At 46.5% G+C, this 20,067-nt stretch overlaps 1 protein-coding gene across 5 annotated transcripts in view; it reads left to right on the top strand.

Annotated features, from left to right (window-relative positions):
• Positions 1-4,823, top strand: part of SMURF1 (SMAD specific E3 ubiquitin protein ligase 1) — a 105,169-nt gene extending 100,346 nt beyond the window's left edge. For all 5 annotated transcript variants that reach the window (XM_081819321.1, XM_081819318.1, XM_081819320.1 and 2 more), the window contains one exon: positions 1,499-4,823. In XM_081819321.1, coding sequence (XP_081675447.1) covers positions 1,499-1,598 — 100 coding nt within the window. In that variant the 3' untranslated portion in view covers positions 1,599-4,823. The remainder of the gene's footprint in view (positions 1-1,498) is intronic.
• The last annotated feature ends 15,244 nt before the right edge of the window (positions 4,824-20,067 follow it).

Here is a 20,067-nt window from a genome sequence, read left to right as displayed (position 1 = left end):
TAGAGAGAGCATGCGCGAGAGCAGCGGAAGAGAAAGAGGGAGAGAAACCCAAGCAGACTCTGCAGTGAGCTCACAGTCGGACACGGGGCTTGATCCCATGACCCTGAGATCACGACCTGAGCCGAAACCAAGAGTCAGACGCTTAACCAACTGTGCCACCCAGATGCCCCAAAACTGTAGGTTTTAATCTGGAGTTACTAGTTCACTTCCTAAGACTCCATTTTCCTTCTTGGAACTTAGTCTATGATGATGCATCTAGTGTACTGAAAAATATTTCTTGCCCAAATTTTAACTTAAATAATAACCATAGCAGATTATTTGTGGTTTAAAAATCAAGTTAGTTACGTACACTTTGTCTCAGAAACCATGTATCGAAAAGACCAGCATGTATAGTTCAGGAGAGCCAGGTCCTGGTCATCCAGCTGCATCGGGGTGTAACAGAAGGCTCCTGATTGAGAGCCCAGGGGTGTGGCTTCAAATGTTTGCACGGTCCCAAGGCCATGGGGAGGCTACAGCGCCTCGCCCAGCGTGGCCGTCACAGAAACCACGCCGTGTTGATGCTGGGCAGCTGCTTTCCTCCCCAGAAGACTCTGTCCTTTCATAGTTTGGTGTCTAGAGTAAAACAGATGTGAGAGGTGCCCTCTGATGCTAAAGCCCCCCGCCAAGACTATCACACCACTCAGCCCAATTCTTTCTTGAGAAAAACCATCCTTAATGGCTTAACCCCTTGTAATTTAGTAAGTCACTCTATGGCCTCTCTGTCAGAATTATATATTTTTTTGTTAGTAGAGAATATCCTTCTTAAAGGGTATTTTTTTATTAAATACAACAGTAGAAATGAATTTCCCCAGGGAAATGTTGATTCATTTCATCACTCATTTCATCTCTTGATTTCATTTCAGTGTCAGGGATTTGACATTTTATTAGTTTTGAGATACAGCTTGTTTTTGCAAGAAATATTCCAGACTGCCCTGTTTGGTCTCAGATCAAGTCACGGTGGATCAGCTAGACATGCCGTATAAATTGTTAGTGGTGATCTGACTGCCGGCCGGTCTGGATTACAGTGCTCTCTGCAAAGGTGGTATTCCTCGTACCGAGAAATAATTTCTCCCAAAGACAACAAACAAAACAAGCTGAGAGCTTTGTCCTCATATAACCAGGAAATAGTAATTGGTTTAATTTTGGTTTTCAAGATCTTAGGGTCTATGTTGCTGTGTGTTCGATGAAAAAAATCTCTGCTTTCAAAGCAGACGAGGACTGGGGGTGGGGGGAGAGTAGAAAACTTACCTCCACCTCTTTATCCCAACAAGGCGATGAGATGCTTTCCCGTCTCGGCTCCGTCCTATCTACGTGTGTGTGTGTGCGTGCGCGCGCTCTCTCTCTCTCTGCTGGCTCGGGGCCACAAATACACTGCTCCCGCCTGTCCTTGTCCTTGAAGCAGGTCCTACATCCAGATCACCCCCAGCAGTGACTCTCTCGCTCTTTTGTCCTGTTCCAGCTTTAATCGGATTGACATTCCACCTTATGAATCGTATGAGAAGCTCTATGAGAAGCTGCTGACGGCTGTGGAGGAGACTTGTGGCTTTGCTGTGGAGTGAAGAGCAACCAAAGGCAACAGATTCTAGCTCATGACCACCAGACCAAAAGCAAGCTTTCTGTGTGCCTCCTACGCAGCTGGCTGAGGCCTGGGAACCCCAGATCACTGGAGGGAAAGAGTTGTCTCCCCTCCTTTTGGGGAGGGGGGTAGGGGGACTTTGGTTGGTGGCTCCCACCCATACTTTCCTCCTTTATGACAGTACTCCCACCCCCTTCCATCACCCATCCAATAAAATGCAGCCAGGTTTAGCACTTGGCTTCGGTCACACAGGATATTCCGCTCTGACTGGAACCCGTATGGTGATTGGCTCACTGCCCTGTGGTCTTTATAGGGGGATCAGCCCACAAGTTCTGGAACTGAGCTTGGCTTACTGAGGCTTTGTAACTGGTAGCTCTCCTAGCTATTCTGTGTCAGAACGGTCCCGAGGCCCCTTTTCAAGTTCAGCAGCTCAAATTCCAGTCTCATCCTAGCAGCCTGTTCCAGGTAGCAGATGAATTTCTAACTGAAAAATAACCATATTGTCTAGGGGAAGTCCGCCGCAGTGGGAAGCCCGCATCAAAAGCGTGCTTCCCTTTTGGAAAAGTAAAGCGACCGGGGCCCGGGGTATGTTTCAGGGTATCCTGGCTGAAAAATTTGTTCTGCATAGAGAAAACTGATCTTTCCTTTTAAGAGTCCCTTTGCCATGTTATCTATCTAATTCGAGATATTTTTCCAGTGAAAATACCACATAACAGAGCTTATAAAAGAACAGACCAAACCAGCCTCAGATCCACGCAGCCAGTCCCGGGTCGGGGCTCCTGCACCACCTCTGTGTCGGCTGGGTCACTGGATACTAACGAAGTGTCGTGTGGAACTTGCTGAGAGCTGAACTAACAAAAGAAGAGCCTGTTCTAGCTGCTGGCCTGGTGCGGACTCGCCTCAAAGGGAGAGGGGGAGCGGATAACCTCGTTGACTTAACCCCCCCTTTTTACTGTTAAATGCAAACCTGACAGTGTGGGGGGGGCAGGGACACAGTTCCACTCTGGCTCACGCTGGTCATCTTCCGAGTGTCAGAGGGCGACACTAACAGTCACCGCTCGCTTCACTCACCCAAACATCTTCACATGCTGAGCGAGGCCAAAGCCGGCCTGGACCCCACGTTCCAGTTTGCACACGATGTTCAAGCAGTATTTTAACAAGGTGGTTTGAGTGGAGATCGACTTCCATGAAGGGCGGCAGCGGCAAATTGTCCTGTTTGGTTTTTGTTGTTTTTGTTTTGGGGGGCAAGTGTGGGGTAATTCCTTAGCAAGACACTTCACTGTTGAAACTCTGCTGTTGGTTTTGGAGTTAGGCGTTGGCATCCAGCTGTGGGTCTGAGAGGGGTTTGGAAGGAGCTTTTTGGACGACTCTCTTTTTGTTACTAACACCTTTGGACTGTGGTGGGTTTGGAGGCCTGCGTACCCTTCTCATCTTGCTTTTGTTACTAACAAACACCTTTGGACTGTGGTGGGTTTGGAGGCCTGCGTACCCTTCTCATCTTGCTGTGGTTCTTCGGTCGGCCCTGAAGCAGTCTATGGCTTACATGAGCAGCTCCGGGAGCTCTTGGGAGATAGACCCCCCTTTGGAACAAGAGGCCTGCCTGGTTTGGGGGGCATGGGTTGCTGGCTGGGGGTTCCAAGAGTTGCGAGAGAGCGCACTTCTGGGCTACGTATGGAGGTTCCAGGATAGAGGGGATGTCCGGTGTGACTAGCTGCAGAAGGAAAATTAAATCCAATCAGGAAGTCCAGGCTGCATCGTGGGCTTGGTCTTTCAGAAGTTCTGCCTTGCCCCAGTTGGGCTTATCTTGTGTCTCGTTTACCATGATCCTTGTGAGGGCATTCTAGAAGCTGGCTCCCCCTGACTCTCTAGTCCTCCCTCGTAATCTTCCTCTGGAAGAGTGAGGAAATGTCAACTACAGACCTGCCCCCAGATCGGCCTCCTCTCGAAGGCGAACCTCAACAGTGTGAGGAGGAGACCTCCACGGGAGAGCTGAGAACACCTCCAGGCTGAGGTGGGAAGGAGCACTAATTCTTCTGTGGGGTTGGCCAAAATCTGCAGGAGTTAGTGAGGAGACGAGGGCCTAGCGGGAGTGTTGAGTTTGGCTCCGTTAAGACGATCTTCCTGCTGTTGGGAGAAACGGGAGCAATCCTTAGAAAGCGTACCGGCCCCAGGCTGCTCACGCGTGTCCGGGGTCAGCTCCGCAAGTCTTTCCTGTCTTGTAAGGCTGGGGTCTCTGCTTTTCTCCTCACACTTGCATGTGGGCCCCCTCATCAGCTGTGTGTCACAGTGGAGCCTGAAAGAGCAGAACGTTCCAGAGCCCTGGCTGACTCTCACCAAATGGGCCTGTCAGTGGCATTGCACTTCTAGAACCTTCACTAGTAACAGTGGATTGGGCCGCCCAAAGAGGAGTGTGGCAGACAATTGGTAAAAGCTCCTGATCGCGCCACTTTGGGTCCGTGTGGACCCCGTTTCCCACGAGCTCTCGTTCGTCGCCCTCTGCGGTAGTCCCCGACCGCCCACCTGTCCCCCTCCCCTCACCTCTTTGCCCAGAAGCTTCAGGGGCCCAACTTCCAGGCTTGCCCTCACCAGCGGTCATCAGCCGACCCTCAGGGATGTAGCAAACCACCACTCTGCCAATGCTGTAGGTAGGAAAAACAAAGGGGCTGCTTGGGGGACAGGAGGGACAGGTCTCTTCTGAGGGGAGTCTGCCCACCAGGTGGATTGTGTTCCCTAAGCTTGCTCGGCTGCATGGTCCCAATTCAGGTGAGGTGGTCCTCAAACCTGAGCTGCCGGGAATGGCCTTCTGCAGAGAAAACACCCTGCCCCCCAGCCCCATCTGCAGCCAGGTGTGGGCCGCACGGCAGCCTTCCCGAAACATAGTATGAATTTTTAAAATTTGTTTATTTTTGTTTCTCAACCACTTTATAATGTATTTTTTAATTTATTTTGTAATGTCTTGTTTTTAAGTATTGCTGCTATCCTTGTTATTCTTCCCACTGTTTTTATTCCTGATTTATTTTGTGAAAATTGTACACTAATGTTCTGTTTTATGTCAAAATCAAAAGTATTTAAAGAAATACTAGTTCTATTTAATGTGGTTATGGAACCAGCTGGAAACACACAACAAACAGTGATTGTACAGCAGGCTGGACCCGGGAGGTCAGGTTCATTTTGTTACATATGCAATAAACTCACGACTTTACATTTTTTTGGCGTCTGATATTTTGGTGTGGAAATGAGATTTTTTTTTTTTTTAATCCCACAGAAAAGAAAGGCAATGGTTTGAAATACTGGCAAGGGGCCTTCTAAGGAAAAAGGACAAACTTTAGAACTGTAGAAAGGACTAATAAAAACATGGCAGTTGAAAGTGCTCTGTATCAAGCAAAAACTTGTGGGATTGAGAAAGTTTTGAATCTCTTATTTTTTCCTTCCTAATTTGGATGCTTTTTCTTTCTTTTTCTTGTATAATTGCTCCGGCTACGACTTTCAGTACTATGTTCAATACACGTAGTGAAGGTGGACATGCGGTCTTGTTCCTGATCTTAGAGGACAAACTGTCAGTCTTTTACCTTTGAGTATGATGTTAGTTGTGGGGTATTTCATGTGTGCCTTTCACTGTGTTGAGGTATTTTCCTACTATTGCTGGTTTGTTGAGTGTTTTTATCATGAAAAAGTATTGAATTTTGTCAAAATGATTTTGCTGTGTCAACTGAGATAATCATTTATTTTCCCTTTCATTCTGTTAATATGGCGAATTACATCGACTGATTTTTATGTACTGAGTGGTCCTTGCATTTCGGGAATCCAACTTCGTCGTGATGTGTATAATCCTTTTTCTTACTGTGTTGTTGGATTCAATTTGCTAATGTTTGTTGAAGGTTTTTGCATCAGTATTCATGAGGGCTATTGACTGATAGTTTTCTTGTAGTGTCTTTGTCTAGCTTTGGTATCAGGGTGGTGCTAGCCTCCTAAGAATGAGTTAGGAAACATTCCCTCTTCTTTCTTCTGGAAGAGTCTGAGGAGGAGATGTTAATTCTTTAAATGTTTGGTAGAATATACTGATGAAGCCATTGGGTCCTGGGCTTTTCTTTGTTGGGAGGAATTTGATTACTAATTCAATCTCCTTACTAGCTATAGGTCCATCCAGACTTTCTATTTCCTCATGATTCAGTCTCGGTAGGTTGTGTGTTTCTAGAAATTTGTCCGTTTCATCTAGGTTATCCATTTTGTTGGCATACAATTATTCACAGAACACTTATAATCCTTCTTATTTTTGTATATTTGCAGTAAGGTGCCTCTCTTGTGTGGTTGAGTCCTCGTCCTCTTTCCCCCGCCATAGGCTAAAGGTTTGCCATTTTGTTGAATTTTTTTTTTTTTGGAAGAACCAACTCTTGACTTCATTGGCTTTCTCTGTTGTTTTCTGTTCTCTTTCTCTGCTGTAATATTGTTTCCTTCCTACTGCTAGCTTTCAGCTTAGTTTTTTCTTCTTTTCCTAATTCCTTAAGGTATAAAGTAGGTTTTTGGTTTCAGACCTTTCTTCTTTTTTAATGTAAGCATCTATAGCTTTGAGTTTCCTTCTCAGCACTGCTTTCAGTTTCGACATGCCATGTTTTCATGGTCATTTGTCTCTTTCAAGAAAGGTTCTAATTTCCCTTGTGATATATTGCTTAACTTCCATATATTTATGAGTTCTCCCTTCTGTTACTGATTTCTAGCTTCATTCCATTGTGGGAAAGAGCAAATGTTTTGTATGCTTTCAGTCTTTTTAAATTTTTTGAGACTTGATTCATGGCCTTACAGAATGTGGTCTATTACGGAGAATGTTCTCTGTGCACTTGAGGAAAACGTATATTCTGCTGTTGTTGGCAGGGATATTGGTTAGGTCCCAATGGTCTGTAGTGTTGTTCAAGTTCTCGCTTTCCCTACTGATCTTCTACCTGGTTGCTCTAGCTTACTGAGAGTGAGGTACTGAAGAATCTTATTATCGTAGAGCTGTCCATTTTGCCCTTCAGTTTTTCAGTGTTTGCTGTGGGTGTCTCTGGATTTATTTTTGTTGAATGTGTTGAGTTTCTTAAAATTGTATGTCCGTTTCTTTACTCAAATTAGATTTTTGTCCATCACTTCCAAGTTCTCTGCCCCTTTCTCTTTCTCCATCTGCGGCCCCAATAATGCATATATTTGTTTGATGGTATCCCATAAGTCCCTTAGGCCCGCTTCACTTTTCAATGAATGTATTTCCTTTTGTTCCTCTGTTTCAAGGATTTCAAATGACCTGTCTTCAAGTTCACAGATTCTTTTGACAGCTCAGGTCTGCTGTTAAATCCCTTTATTGTATTTTTTAGCTCCAGAATTTGTTTTTTTAAATCATATACGTACATGACTTTCTGATATTCTTGTTTTGTTCATATATGTTTCTTGATTTCCTTTAGCTCTTTAAGCATGTTTAATAGTTATTTTAAGTTTTTTTCTAGTAAGTTTCTTTAGGGACGGTTTCTTTGGTTTCCGAAGATACATTTTGTTCCTTTGGCTGTGCCCCATTTTCCTGTCTCTATGTATGCCTTGAGATCTTTTGTTGAAAACTCGTCATTTGAAAAAACAGCCATGTCTTCCCATTCTTTGCAGAATGGCAGGAAGACCCTCACTAATTAGCAGGGTGTGTTCTAAGACTTGTGATCAACCCAGGCTGATGGCTTAAGTCTCAGGTCTTGTTTTGGACTGTGTCCTCCCTGGGCCTGTACCTCCCCCCCAAGGCCCCTCTTCTTTTTCCCCATACACACGGCTGCTTTTAGAAAGTCCCAATTTTCCAGAGTCTCACTCCAGCTTCTTCTCAGGACCTTAGATGTGTTACTGTATTTTTCTGCCCCAGGCATCTGCAGTTCTGCACTCCCCCTGCAGCTTTTACACATTGTGTTGCTTGCTGCTGCCTTCCGGGGCTCTGGCCAGCCTGCCGTCTCAACTCTGCCATCTTCCCCTGCCTGAGCTCCAGGCCAGGCAAGCAGAAACCAGTCCCTCAGGAGTCCAGACAGCTCAGAACATTGCAGATGATTTCTGCTCCCCTTCTTTCAACACAAGGGAGGAAATCAGGAACTGGGCTGGTTCCTCCCAACCACACATTGTTGTGCTAGGAAGGGTCGAGGCAAAGGCAAGCAAAGTTGCCACAAAGTTCTCTGCCATTTTGACTGTGGCCTTTTCTTGATTGGGCATTCACCTGGTTGCTGTAGATTTTTGACTGATTTCCAGAGTCTGGAGTTGTTTTTACGTATGGATTTTCAGTGTTTCCATGGGGGTAGCACAGGCCTGGAGCTTCCTAGTTGGACATCTTTAATCTCTGCCTTTTGATTAGAGAGTGATAAACTACACTCACATATAGTTACTTATAAGAAGGGATTTGTTTCTTCCATTTTCTTATTAGTTTTCTATGTGCCTTACAGCTTTTTTTCCCCTCACTTCATTCCTGGCTTTCGTAGTTGATTTTTTTTTATAGTGACATGTTTTGAATCTTTTCTCATTTCCTTTTGTATATATTCTATAGATGTTTTCTTTGTGGTTGCCACAGGGATTATACTTAACATCCTAAGGTTACAACAACCTAAGTTCTACCACTTTGAATAGCATATACAGATCCCTGCTCCTGTACAGCTCCATCTCCCCCTCGTCGTTGTCACAAATTGCATCTTTATATATTGTGTGCCCAATAATGTAGTTTTTTATATGCATTTGCCTTTTAAATCCTGTAGAAAATAAAAAGTAAACTTACAACCAAACTTATAATAATTCTACGTTTTATAACAGTCCATGTATTTATTTTTGCTGGAGATTTTGATTTCTGCTTACAGCTTTGAGTTACTGTCTAAGCAAGCATCCTTTCATTTCTAAGGGAAGGACTTCCTTTAGCATTTTTTGTAAAGCAATTCTGGTGGTAGCAAACTCCCTCACTTTTGAAGAGGAATTTTTCTGGATATAGAATTCTGAATTTCATCAATTTGCATAAATCAACCCTCTGCTTTCTGACCTTCAAAATTTGATGAGAAATCTGGTCATCTTATTGAGGATCCCTTAGGGTCCATGCCAAGTCACTGCTCTTCCACTGCTGCTTCCAAGATTCTCTGTCCTTGTGTGTCCTTGAGTTTATTCCATCTGGAGTTTGTCTGGCTTCTATGTGTAGATTCATATCTTTCATCAAATTGAGAAATTTTTGGTCATTGTTTCTTCAAATATTCTGTCTCCCCTCTCTGTCTCTTCTCCTGGGATTCCCACAATGCTTGTCTGCTTAATGGTCTCCCATGGGACTCTTTGGTTATATGCACTTTTCTTTTTTCTCCATTCCAGTTGTCCAATCTTTAAGTTCATTGATTCTTCCTTCTTATTTAAATGTGCTTTTTAACTCTCCTAGGGAATTTTCCATTTCGGTATTGCACTTTTCAGCTCCAGAATTTTCTTCTGGTTCTTTTGATAGTATTTTTGGTCACATACTGTTTTCCTGTCTTTGTCCATGTCCTCCTCTAGCCCTTTGAGCAGCTTTCAGACCGTTAAAGCCTTTGGCCTAGTAAGTTTGCTGTCTGCTTCCTTCCTCAGTGATGATTTCTGTTCTTTCTTTGTTTCTTTGAATGGGTCATACCTTTGCATGCCTTGTGACTTTTTGTTGAAAACTGGACATTTGAATTTTATAATGTAAATCTGGAAATGAGATTATCCTCTTTCCCCGGGGTGTTTTTTTTCTTTTCAATTTTTGAAGGTATCGCTGATCAGCCTGAGGTGAAAGCTTGAGGTTTTCTCTGGTCTTTCTTGAACCTGTGTCTTTCCATGAACTTGAGCATGGCTTTCTAAATTTCCTGTTTACATGGTTGCTTTTTTCTTTTTCTTTCTTTTTGAAACAACTCCCATTTTCCATGGATCAGAACTCCTACCACAACTTAAGCTGGTCCTCTGCTCAGGGTCCCACAGGCTCCAGTGTGTCAGTCATACGGCATTCTCCTCTCGAGGCCCAAGCAGGGACGAATCCTCAGTCAAGCTCCTTTGGGTTGCTGGCAAAATTCATGTCTTGTAGCTTTGTCACTGAGAATCCTGGCTTCTTACTAGTTTTTGGCTACACACCAGGCTGGGACCATAGTTACTGTCCAAGCAGTTGCTTCTGAATGTCCTTTCCTTTAAATATTTGGTTCCCAAAATAGGAAACGGGAAAGAAATAACAAAACAACTGGGGCTGTTCCTTTAAGTCCCCTGAAAGCCACATCAGCCAGTGGGGGATACAGCAATGGCTGCCCACCTCTGTATCCGTACTCCTGCGGTCAAAAGCAGCAATCAGTGATCCGAACACAGACTCTCACAGTTGGAGGACAAGGTCCTTATTGCCTACCCTGCCTCTGGCAAGTTGCACCAAGAACCCAGGCTGCCATGTGCTCGGATGAGGGGGTGGGCAGCCATTACCACACTAAATGCTGGAAGAGACTGGAATTTACCCGCCAATCTTTCCCCTGGGAGTTGCAAGCATTCAGATGAACGCTAGAGTTCCAGAATTGTTGGAGTCTTTGCGTGGAGATGGATTCCTGGTGCTTCCGATTCTGCCAGCTTCCCTGACATCACTGGTCATATTTGCCCTTAACTCCCCCCCATCAGTCACTGGGACACAGCGTGTCCGTGGGCTCAGCAGACACAGGCCGTCCCGCATTCTGCTGTCTGTGAGGGGGCCATGCTCCGGTTGGGAATGTCTGGCTCACTGGGGCTCTTTCTCTGTTCACAGTTACTGCTAAGTCATGGGGGCTTTAAACAATCTGTGTACCTCTGTCCCCACACCAGCCCTGCCTACTAGCTCAACAACTTCCTAAGTCTGCTCTTTTGAGACTTTCTAGTTTGTTCCTTTACCCTCCCCTCAACCAAGTACAACACTGGCCTTCCCTCGGGCAGCCACACTGACCGCTCACTTACCTGATGGTCAGAAACACAGAGACGGATCGATATTATACAGAAGGCCCTCAAGGGGCAAGATGGCATCGTCGACAGTCAGGACCTGGAGTTGAATCCTGGCTTTGTAACTTGCCCTTGAACATGTTACCTCCCCTGCGCCTCAGTTTACTCATTTGTAAAGTGGGGAAAACAGCATCTTCCCCCCAGGGGCACTGCACCGTTTAAGTATGTTCCACGCGGATGTGCAAGTGCTCCATCCTGCTGGCTCATACTGCGCTGTTGTAAGTCCGCGGAAACCATGCTTTCCACACGAGGGTCTTACCTTTCTGCGTCCTTGGCCACAGGGTGTTGGGCTGTCGCTGCTTCTCCCCAGCCAGCCAGGAGCTGTCCTGAGAAGCCGGGGGCAGCCTCTGCCAGAAGACAGAAGCGCCGGGCACTCGGGCGAAGGCGTGGGTGGGCACTTTTCAGAACCAGAGAACCAGAGTCTCCAACCATCTTTTGGGGCGTGGTTGTGACCTCCTAGGAGATGGCAGGATCAGGAGGGCTTGGCAGAGTCTTGAGTTTGAATCCGGCTCCAGTTCATAACTGTGACTTTGGGGGGCGTACTTAACTCTTGAGCCTTGGATGCAGCGACACAGAAGATGCTCAAAAATGTTGAAGGAAGAATCGGACGGAGTGATCCTGTGCCGGAACAGTGCTTCCCTCTGAGGACGGTCATGTCCAGAAGGGGCCCAAAGGAGGAGCCTGGGCCCCTGGACATGCGTGGTCCCTTGGTCAGGGCGGTGGCGAGGGAGCGAAAACAGAGAAAAATCAGCAAGTTGTTCGCTTATGAAATAGAGGGGTAGCCTGACCTGCAGACCCCGAGGGACGTCTGCCCTATTCCTCCCCGGCTCCGCACAAGGCCTGGGTACCCGGATCCGAACCGCCTCCTGCCCTGGACAGAGGGGCAGTGCTGGGTGACCGTGGAAGCCTTTGTGCCCGCAGATTATCTAGAAGTCTCTCCCTGCCGCCCCCCATTCTTGATACGAAGACTTTCGATTTCTGTGCAGGGCCATGCAAGCTCCTTAGCCATCACTCACCTGTCAACTGCCCCCCCGGGGTCCTCCTGCCCCGCGGCCCGCACTCCCTCGGCTCTCCAGCACCAGGTGTCCTCTGAGCGGGGTGGGAGGGGGGTGCCTGGATGGAGGGGTGGGCCAGACACAGGCCTGTGCAAGCCCCGCACGGGCCCCTCTAACTGGGCTCCACCCCCGTGTCCCCTTCTTTTCACTCACCACAGCATCCGCAGAGGGGCTGGTGAAAATGCCACCGCAGGGCACCCGCTCCGTCCCCACAGGAAGTGGGGGGATGTGAGGCTGACTCCACCCCGCGTGGGGGCCGCTCGCGATGGCCGGTCTCGCCTCTCGGCCCCGGGGAGGCTCAGCTGACCCTCCGGGGACCTGCGGAGTCCCGTGGCCCGCGTGGAGCTGCCCTGGGAGCCGGCCAGGGGTCAGCCTCCTGTGGGCCCAGGCGCCCCCCCGCCGCCCTCCGACCCCCAGGAGGTGCGCTTGACTCCCCCGGGATCCCCGTTGTGACAGCAGCGTCCTGAGGGGCTTCCACCTCAAGCATTTCACCGCTTGCAGGATGGGCTCGAAATCCTTGCTCCCAGCCAGACCTCAGATCCCTGAACCGTGAACACTGGACGTTCCACGGGCTTTTAGGGAGGTGATTCGGGTACCTTGGGTGGGACCTTCCAGAAGCCCTCCCACAGCCCTCCCAGTTATTCAAAGCCGGCCAGACCCAAACCAGGAGGGGCCTGCGAGGAGGGACTTTTCTGAGCCCTGCAGGGCGGAGGCGGCCTCTGGCCACGGAAGGATGCCGGGAAGGAAGAGTGTTGGCCACGGCTCGCTCGCTGCGTACCAGTCCCCACGGACCGTGGGCCATCAGGCAGGGCCGGGGCAGCTCAAGCTCCAGGAACCACCTCTGGCCCAGGGGCCCCGTCGGTCATGGGATGGGATCCCGGCCCAGGGGGCGCCCTGGAGCAGGATGGACAAGAGCACCTCTGACTGTCCTTGTGCCCTGGGTGCCCGGGGAGCGCCCACCAACCTGCTTGCTGATGGCTGTCGTGCTTTACGTCGTGCTGGTCGTGGGGCCAAGTGGTGACATTGCTGCAGGGGACCTGAGCTGGGGACCAGCCACAGAGTGCTATGGGAGATGGTGACAGTTAGGGTCAGACTTGACTGTTCATCACGAAAAGCCTGCTTTGTGCAGACAAGACAAGGAGCCCTCCTGGAGGAAAGGCAGCACCTGTGAGCAGCTTAGCTTCACACACAGTTTGGAGGCCTTGAAACGACACAAATGGAAGCCAGCCTGGAAGAAAAATCAAGAAAAATAAATCTGGAGGCCACTAATAATGATCCAGGAGATGCCCTGCATCAGAATTCTCCTCTCCAGGGAAGCACAGAGCTCTTTTCAGAAGCAGGAGGAGGCTGGGGGAGAAAAGGGGGTCAGCGCATGGAACAGAGCAAAGCAACAGACAAGCCTGGAGGGCACGTGGGGGAGCCGGAGTCAGACCTGCCGCAGGGGACACTGGCCGCCCCCCGCCGGTCCCGCAGCTCAGCCCCAGGACGGTGGACATGAAGGGGGGCCGTGGACTTGGGTGGGAAGGCTCCGTCAGGAAGTGGAAAGCCCACAGAAGGCATGTCACAGGGAGTTTTGAAGACGCTCACTGATGTGGCTCAGATACTTGAAAAAGTCTTGAGAAAAGACAAAAGCAAATATGTGCTAGAACAGCAGGGAAAGAAAGCCTCCCTTCATTCCTCCGCCAGCTTGTGGGGCTGACTGGGTGGCAGGTCCTGGGTGCGGGTGTTTGGAGGCCTCTCCTGCAGACCGAGCTTTCGTACATCAGCTCTTGGCTCCGTTGTTCCACACGTTGAGATTTCTCTTCGCTTGTTCACTCATGAAACTCTTGCCATGAAGCCCAAGTGAAGAATGGGAGCTTTCCGGATCATTTAAAATCCCCAGAGGAGGCTTCACTGCAGAGTAGAACAGCGATAGGTGCGTCCATCAGATCGTTATGTTGTACACCTTGAACTGATACAATGTCATATGTCAATTTGTAGCTCAATAAAACTGGACAAAAAATAAAATTCATAAACTTCCATAAAAAATTAAGTTTGGGGCGCCTGGGTGGCTCAGTTGGTTAAGCATCTGACTCTTGATTTCGGCTCAGGTCACGATCTCGGGGTCGTGAGACTGAATCCCATGTCGGGCTCTGCGCGGAGCATGGAGCCTGCTTGAGATTCTCTCTCTCCCTCTCCCTCTGCCCTTCACCCATTTTGCCCATTCCTCCACCCCCAGCGTTTGGAAAAAAGTATTTAAAACAGGCTTGGCGTTCACCTGATGGGGTTGGGGTGTCTCATTCTCGCAGCTCTGTAGGAATCAGGTTCTGATCCCTGAGTCCGAGAACTCCTTTACTCTGAGGGAAAAAAGTCAACTTACATTAACTCATGATCACATGAAGAAAGCTTGTGCTGGGCACAGAACCTGGATATTAAACATTTCCCATTTTCTTTTATGATTCTCTTTAAAAAAAAAAAAGTCACAGAAAGTGAAAGGTAGGAGTTCCAGCAGAAACTGCATAAAGATGAAGAAATGAATCTCTACTGACATTCAGTCAAGAATTAATTCCCTGTGTAAAGAGAAAGGGGAATCTTCCTGAAGCAACTTAGAAGGTCAGACACATCTGGGAACCGCTGTAACCTGGTCAAGAGACCAAAATTCTTCCAGAAACAGCAGAAATCCTCAGCGGCCTTTCCCGAGGCCAGCTCATTTCCCATGAGAGAAACACAGTAATTTAGGAAAAGAAAATGCAGACTTCAGACAAAAGTTACTCAGAAGGAATTAAAAGCTTAACGTAGGTCCCTAATACCTCAGGTGAAGCATCTGGCAGAGGCCCAAGAGGCCCAGCAGGGAATCCTCTGGAGCCAGACTCCTGAGGAAGAAGGAACGTGGAGCTGTGATGATACAGGGACCCAGGGTGCGACCACGTTCCCCAGAGACTCAGGCCCTCTGGAGAGGGGACCCTCCACCGAGTGTGTCCATCGTCCTGATGGACGGGCAGACCCCGATGCTCGGACACTCACCTACCCGGAACCACAGGCCGAGATGCTGGTCTTCCCCTCGGACTCAGATGTTACCCAGGCCCAAGAGGTCCCAGGGACCGAGCCTAAGAGCACCTGTCCTTCCCTACATTCAGGAAAACAAGGACGCTGCCCTCCAGGAACTCTCTCCTCCAGTGGTCTTTGTTGGCCCAACACATACTCCACTGACAACAGAAATGTCTACACCAGATGCTGGCTTCCACCTCCGTCCACAGTCTGAGGTAGTGACTTGCCTTCTGATGTGGCAGCTGGACGATCCCGAACCTTACCTAGATAGCTTTATCTCTGCACTAAAGTAACTTTGAGTTTTTTTCTCCTTTAGCTTTATTGCGTTTAGTTCAGAGATTATACAGTGGTTCAAATTAGAATCTTGATGAAATTATTCTTAAAATAATGATTAAATAACTGAAGAATATTTGAATGTGAATCTTATAACTTAAATGATTCCACTTCATCCTATTTGTGGGTAGTGTTAATACATAATTTTTGTTGTTACTAAGTCTGTTAAAATAATCCATTAATAAAGCAATAATTTCTAAGACAATTTTGACAACTTTTCTCTTGGTTTTATTGCTGTTATTTACAATCCTTTGGGGCTTCCTTTACAGTTATATTTGACGTAAAAGTGAATCTTGGGGCACCTGGGCAGCTCAGTCGGTTAAGCCTGCCTTCGGCTCAGGTCATGATCCCAGGATCCTGGGATCAAGCCCCATGTCGGACTCCCTGCTCAGCAGGGGGCCTGCTTCTCCCTCTCCCTCTGCCCCTCCCCCTGCTCGTCTCTCTTTCACTCTCAAATGAATAAATAAAATCTTTTAAAAAAGAGAGTGGGGGGCGCCTGGGTGGCTCAGTCGTTAAGCGTCTGCCTTCGGCTCAGGTCATGGTCCCAGGGTCCTGGGATCGAGCCCCGCATCGGGCTCCCCGCTCAGCAGGAAGCCTGCTTCTCCCTCTCCCACCCCCCCTTGTGTTCCTGCTCTATGTCAAATAAATAAAATCTTAAAAAAAAAAAAAGTGAATCTGTTTCCTTTTTTCTGGGTCTAGAGAACGTGAGGGTGGAGGACAGATTTTGGTTGGTGCCAGGTCACTCACTAGGGGACTTGTGCTGAGAGTACTTGAGGATTTCAGAGTTCATTTCTGTAAATCAAGGGCTGGATTTCGTCTAGTTTTTAAGACTAATGTATTTGTATAAATGAGTTTTCATTTAAAAAAATTTTAAGATTTTATTTATTTGACAGAGAGAGACACAGTGAGAGAGGGAACACAAGCAGGGGGAGTGGGAGAGGGAGAAGCAGGCTTCCCACGGAGCAGGGAGCCCGATGCGGGGCTCGATCCCAGGACCCCTGGATCATGACCTGAGCCGAAGGCAGTTGCTCAACGACGAGCCATCCAGGTGCCCCTCATTTAAAAAATTTTTAATTTACACTTTTGTCAACTATAACTCAATAAAATATAACATTTAAATGAAAGGCCTAGACAGTGACATCAGTCAAGATGGAGGACTAGGAAGCTCCGGGCCCCCACCCCCCACCCCCCACAGACGCAGTAGACAACTCCAGACTGGCTGAAATACCATCTACAAACATCTACAGCAAGCAAGCAAATGCCCAGTCAAGAAAAAGCCACATTCGCAATGATAGGAAATTTCAAAGTGTTTTCACTCACCCTTGCCCCCGCCCCACTCCCTCCCTGGTGTGGCATGGCATGGTTTGGGGGAAGGGCAGCCAGGTCCCCTTAAGCCTCCAAACGGGGCCACCCAGCGAAAGTCTTCCTCTGCACAGAAATGGTCTACAAGACCTGGGACATTTTTCAAATGCCCAATATTCAACAAAAGATCACAAGGCAGAAAAAAGAAAACATGGTAACCACAAATAAAATACCTGTAGGATATACACAAAAGCAAATGAGAAAGGAACCAAAATGTCCCTACAGAAAAAAAAAAATCACCTGAACACAAAGGAAGGCAGTAATGGAGGAAAGGAGAAGGGAGAAGGCTGTAAGACACAGAAAACAAATAAAATGGCAAAAGTAAGTCGTCTCCAATCAGTACTTAGTTTAAATGTAAACGAATTAGGGGCGCCTGACTGGCTCAGTTGGAAGAGCATGCAACTCTTCACCTTGGGGTCATGAGTTTGAGGCCCATGTTGGGCATAGAGATTACTTAATAAAATTAAAAAGAAAATGTAAATGAATTTAAACTCCATAATCAAAAGACACAGATTGGCAGAATGGACAGAAAAGCAGGGTCCATCCGGATGCCGTCCACACGAGACTCACTTTAGATATAAGGACGCATGTGGCTTGAAAGTAAAAGGATGGAGGAAGGTATTCTGTGCAAGCGTAATGACAGGAGAACAGGGGTAGCTAGACTGATGTAAGACAAAATAAACTTCAGGACAGAAACTACTCAAGAGACAGAGAACGGCATCATATAACCAAAAGGTCAGTTCACCAAGAAGATCGGAGAGTTACAAATATATATGCATCAGACATCAGAGCTCCGAAACATCTTAAGCAAACACTGACAGTAATCGTGGGAGAGTCTAATACTCCGCTCTCAGTAATACACAGAAGCAGCAGCCTGAAGTTCAGGATTGAAAAGGGGACTTGAATGACACTGTAAACCAATCGCACCTAACGGACACATACAGAACACCATCCGACACAATCTCATATATAGAAAAACCTAAGAAAATACATACCAAAAAACTGTTAGGACTAAAAAACAAATACATACCACCTTCCTAAGGAGCCTTTTAGGCATTTTTATCAAATCAGTCCCCCAAACAAGGGAACAATACTACTTCAGTTAAGAGAGTGTGGTCCAGGGGCGCCTGGCTGGCTCAGTCGATGGAGCGTGCAACTCTTGATCTCGGGGTCATGAGTTCGAGCCCCACGTTGGGTGTGGAGGTTACTTGCTTTCATACATACATAAGAAAGAAAATATGGTCTAGTGTAAAAGTAATACTGTGTTGTGAAGTTAGCATATACAGAAGTAAAAAGGATGATGTCTACAGCACAGAGGAAGGGAGGGGAGAAATGGAAGTTACCGCTGTAGGCCTCTGACGTAGGTGATGTGTGTTTGAACACAGACTCTGATACGTCCGAGAGGAATATGGTAACTCTTGATAATTCACTAAAAACAATGCATGTTATCCAGAAACACACAAAAAATTTTATCACTACATTCATGAGGTGTAGCAGTCAAAATAGTCCTGAATTATATTTGGTAGAGTTTTAAGATTCTACATCTATTATCTATGCACGATGTAGGTCCACTTTTTTTTTTTTTTGGACTCATCATTAACTTTTGGAATTAAAAATAAGCTAAAGGTAAGAACTATCTTACACGATTATACAGAATCCCATAGAATTATGGCTTGTTTAGTATTTCCCAAACTCTTCTGTCTTACAGACCAGGAAAACATACTGACCAGAACTGAGACTGGTATATAGTGATTAATTTTTTAGTTTGTCAAAGATAACATTAAAAAAATTAATAACCTATCACTAGGATTTCAAGGACATTTTAATAGCAAAACTTTTCATGATAAGACTCATTGATTGTCCTTTATGAACCTCACTTTGGTGCATCGATTTTTCTCATCTTTCTACTGATGGGCAAGAATTTCTGCACCAGCTCACGGTGGGTTCATAATCCAGTGTTTGTTATCCCTGGTTTTCCCCCTACTCTCCCCATCCCTCATTAGCTGGTTCATTAACCAGGGGTGGCCCATGTGTCCATCAAAATACTCGTTTCCCCTCCCAAAGTACCCCCACCACCTTTGCAAGCTGTCTTCCTCCACACTTCCTCCCCCATCTTCCTCCAGGCTTCTTGAGCTCCACCATTTCCTTGAGACCCAACTCACATCTTTTACCTCCCACGATCTTTTTTAAAGTGAAGCCTTTCAGAGAACCTTTAGTCAGTTCTTATTTTCAAGAAACTAAACTAAAGCCTCCTAGCTTGTCAGGCTTTTTACCATGTTTGTCCAACAACTAAAATGGTTTTCCCCCTAAGAGAATTTATGCCAACACTATCTTAAATGTCTTTTCTTCCTGATAAAAACAAACAAAAAGACCGTCTGAACTAAAAAACGAATTCAGTGAAGCTGCGGGATACGATATAAACACGCAGAAATCAGTTGTGTTTCTGTAGGTGAACAATGAGCAACCCAAAGATGAAGTTAAGAAATGGTTCCATTTGTAGCAGCATCAAGAAGAACAGGAATAAACTTCACCAGCAAAATGAAACACTTGTACACTCAAAACTATAAAATTACAAAACGAAAAATTGAAGAAGACACAAAAGAAATGGAAAGACATTCTGGGTTCACGGATTGGGACACAATATTGCTAAGATGTCTTTACTGTCCAAAAGGATCTCCAGATTCAATGCAACCCCTGCAAAAATCTAACAACACTTTGGCAAAACCAGAAAAATCCCCCTGAAAATTCATAGGGAATCTCAGGGACCAGGCCCCCAACCAGCCAGAACAATCTTGAAAAAGAACAATGTTGGAGACCTCACACTTCCTGATTTCAAAACACACACCAAAGCTATAATCATAAACGTAGCTTGGTACTGACATAAAGACAGACATATGTAGGGGGCACCTGGCCGGCTTAGTTGGAAGAGCATACAACTCTTGATCTCAGGGTCTTAAGTTCGAGCCCCACATTGGGTATGGAGATTACTAGAATGAACGAACGAATGAATGCTTAAAAAATAAGTAAGATGGACGTGTAGACCAACGGAAAAGAATGGAGAACCCATAAACCCCTCATGTATGGTCAAATCGACCATTCCGCGGAGGATGGCACTTGGGAACAAATGGCACTTGAAAAACTGGTATCCACATGCCAAAGAATGAGTTTGAACCTCCCTACCTTATGGACCAAAGATTTAAACAGAACAAAACTATAAAAGTCTTAGAGAAAACCTAGGGGAAAAGCTTCGTGACACTGGGTTTGGCAATGATTCCTTGGATATGGCAACAAAAGAAAACTAGATAAACTGGGCTACATCAAAGTGTAGAACTTATGCGTGAAAGGGGCACTATCAAGAGTATGAAAGGGCTGCCCACAAAATGGGAGAAAGTGTGTGTAAATCCCAGAAGTAGGTGTAAATCCTGTAAGAGGCTAGTGTCCAGAATATATAACATCTTTCTACTGATGGGCAAGAATTTCTGCACCAGCTCATGGTGGGTTCATAATCCAGTTCGTAACTTAAAAAAAATCCAACAACCCAGTTAAGAAATGGACAGAAGATATGAATAGATGTTTCTCCAAATGGTCAGTAAGCTCATGGAAAGATCGTCAAAATCACTCATCACAAGGAAAATGCAAACACAAACCTCAATGAGACGGACGCCACCCTGCCCCCATTCGGATGGTTGTTACAACAAAGAAAGGAAA

The sequence above is a fragment of the Leptonychotes weddellii genome, chromosome 5 (assembly GCF_054177405.1).
Source record: "Leptonychotes weddellii isolate Sample4059 chromosome 5, ASM5417740v2, whole genome shotgun sequence".
NCBI lineage: Eukaryota > Metazoa > Chordata > Mammalia > Carnivora > Phocidae > Leptonychotes > Leptonychotes weddellii.
The sequence above is the reverse complement of the archived record's forward strand: the minus strand, read 5'-3'. Positions and strand labels throughout refer to the sequence as shown.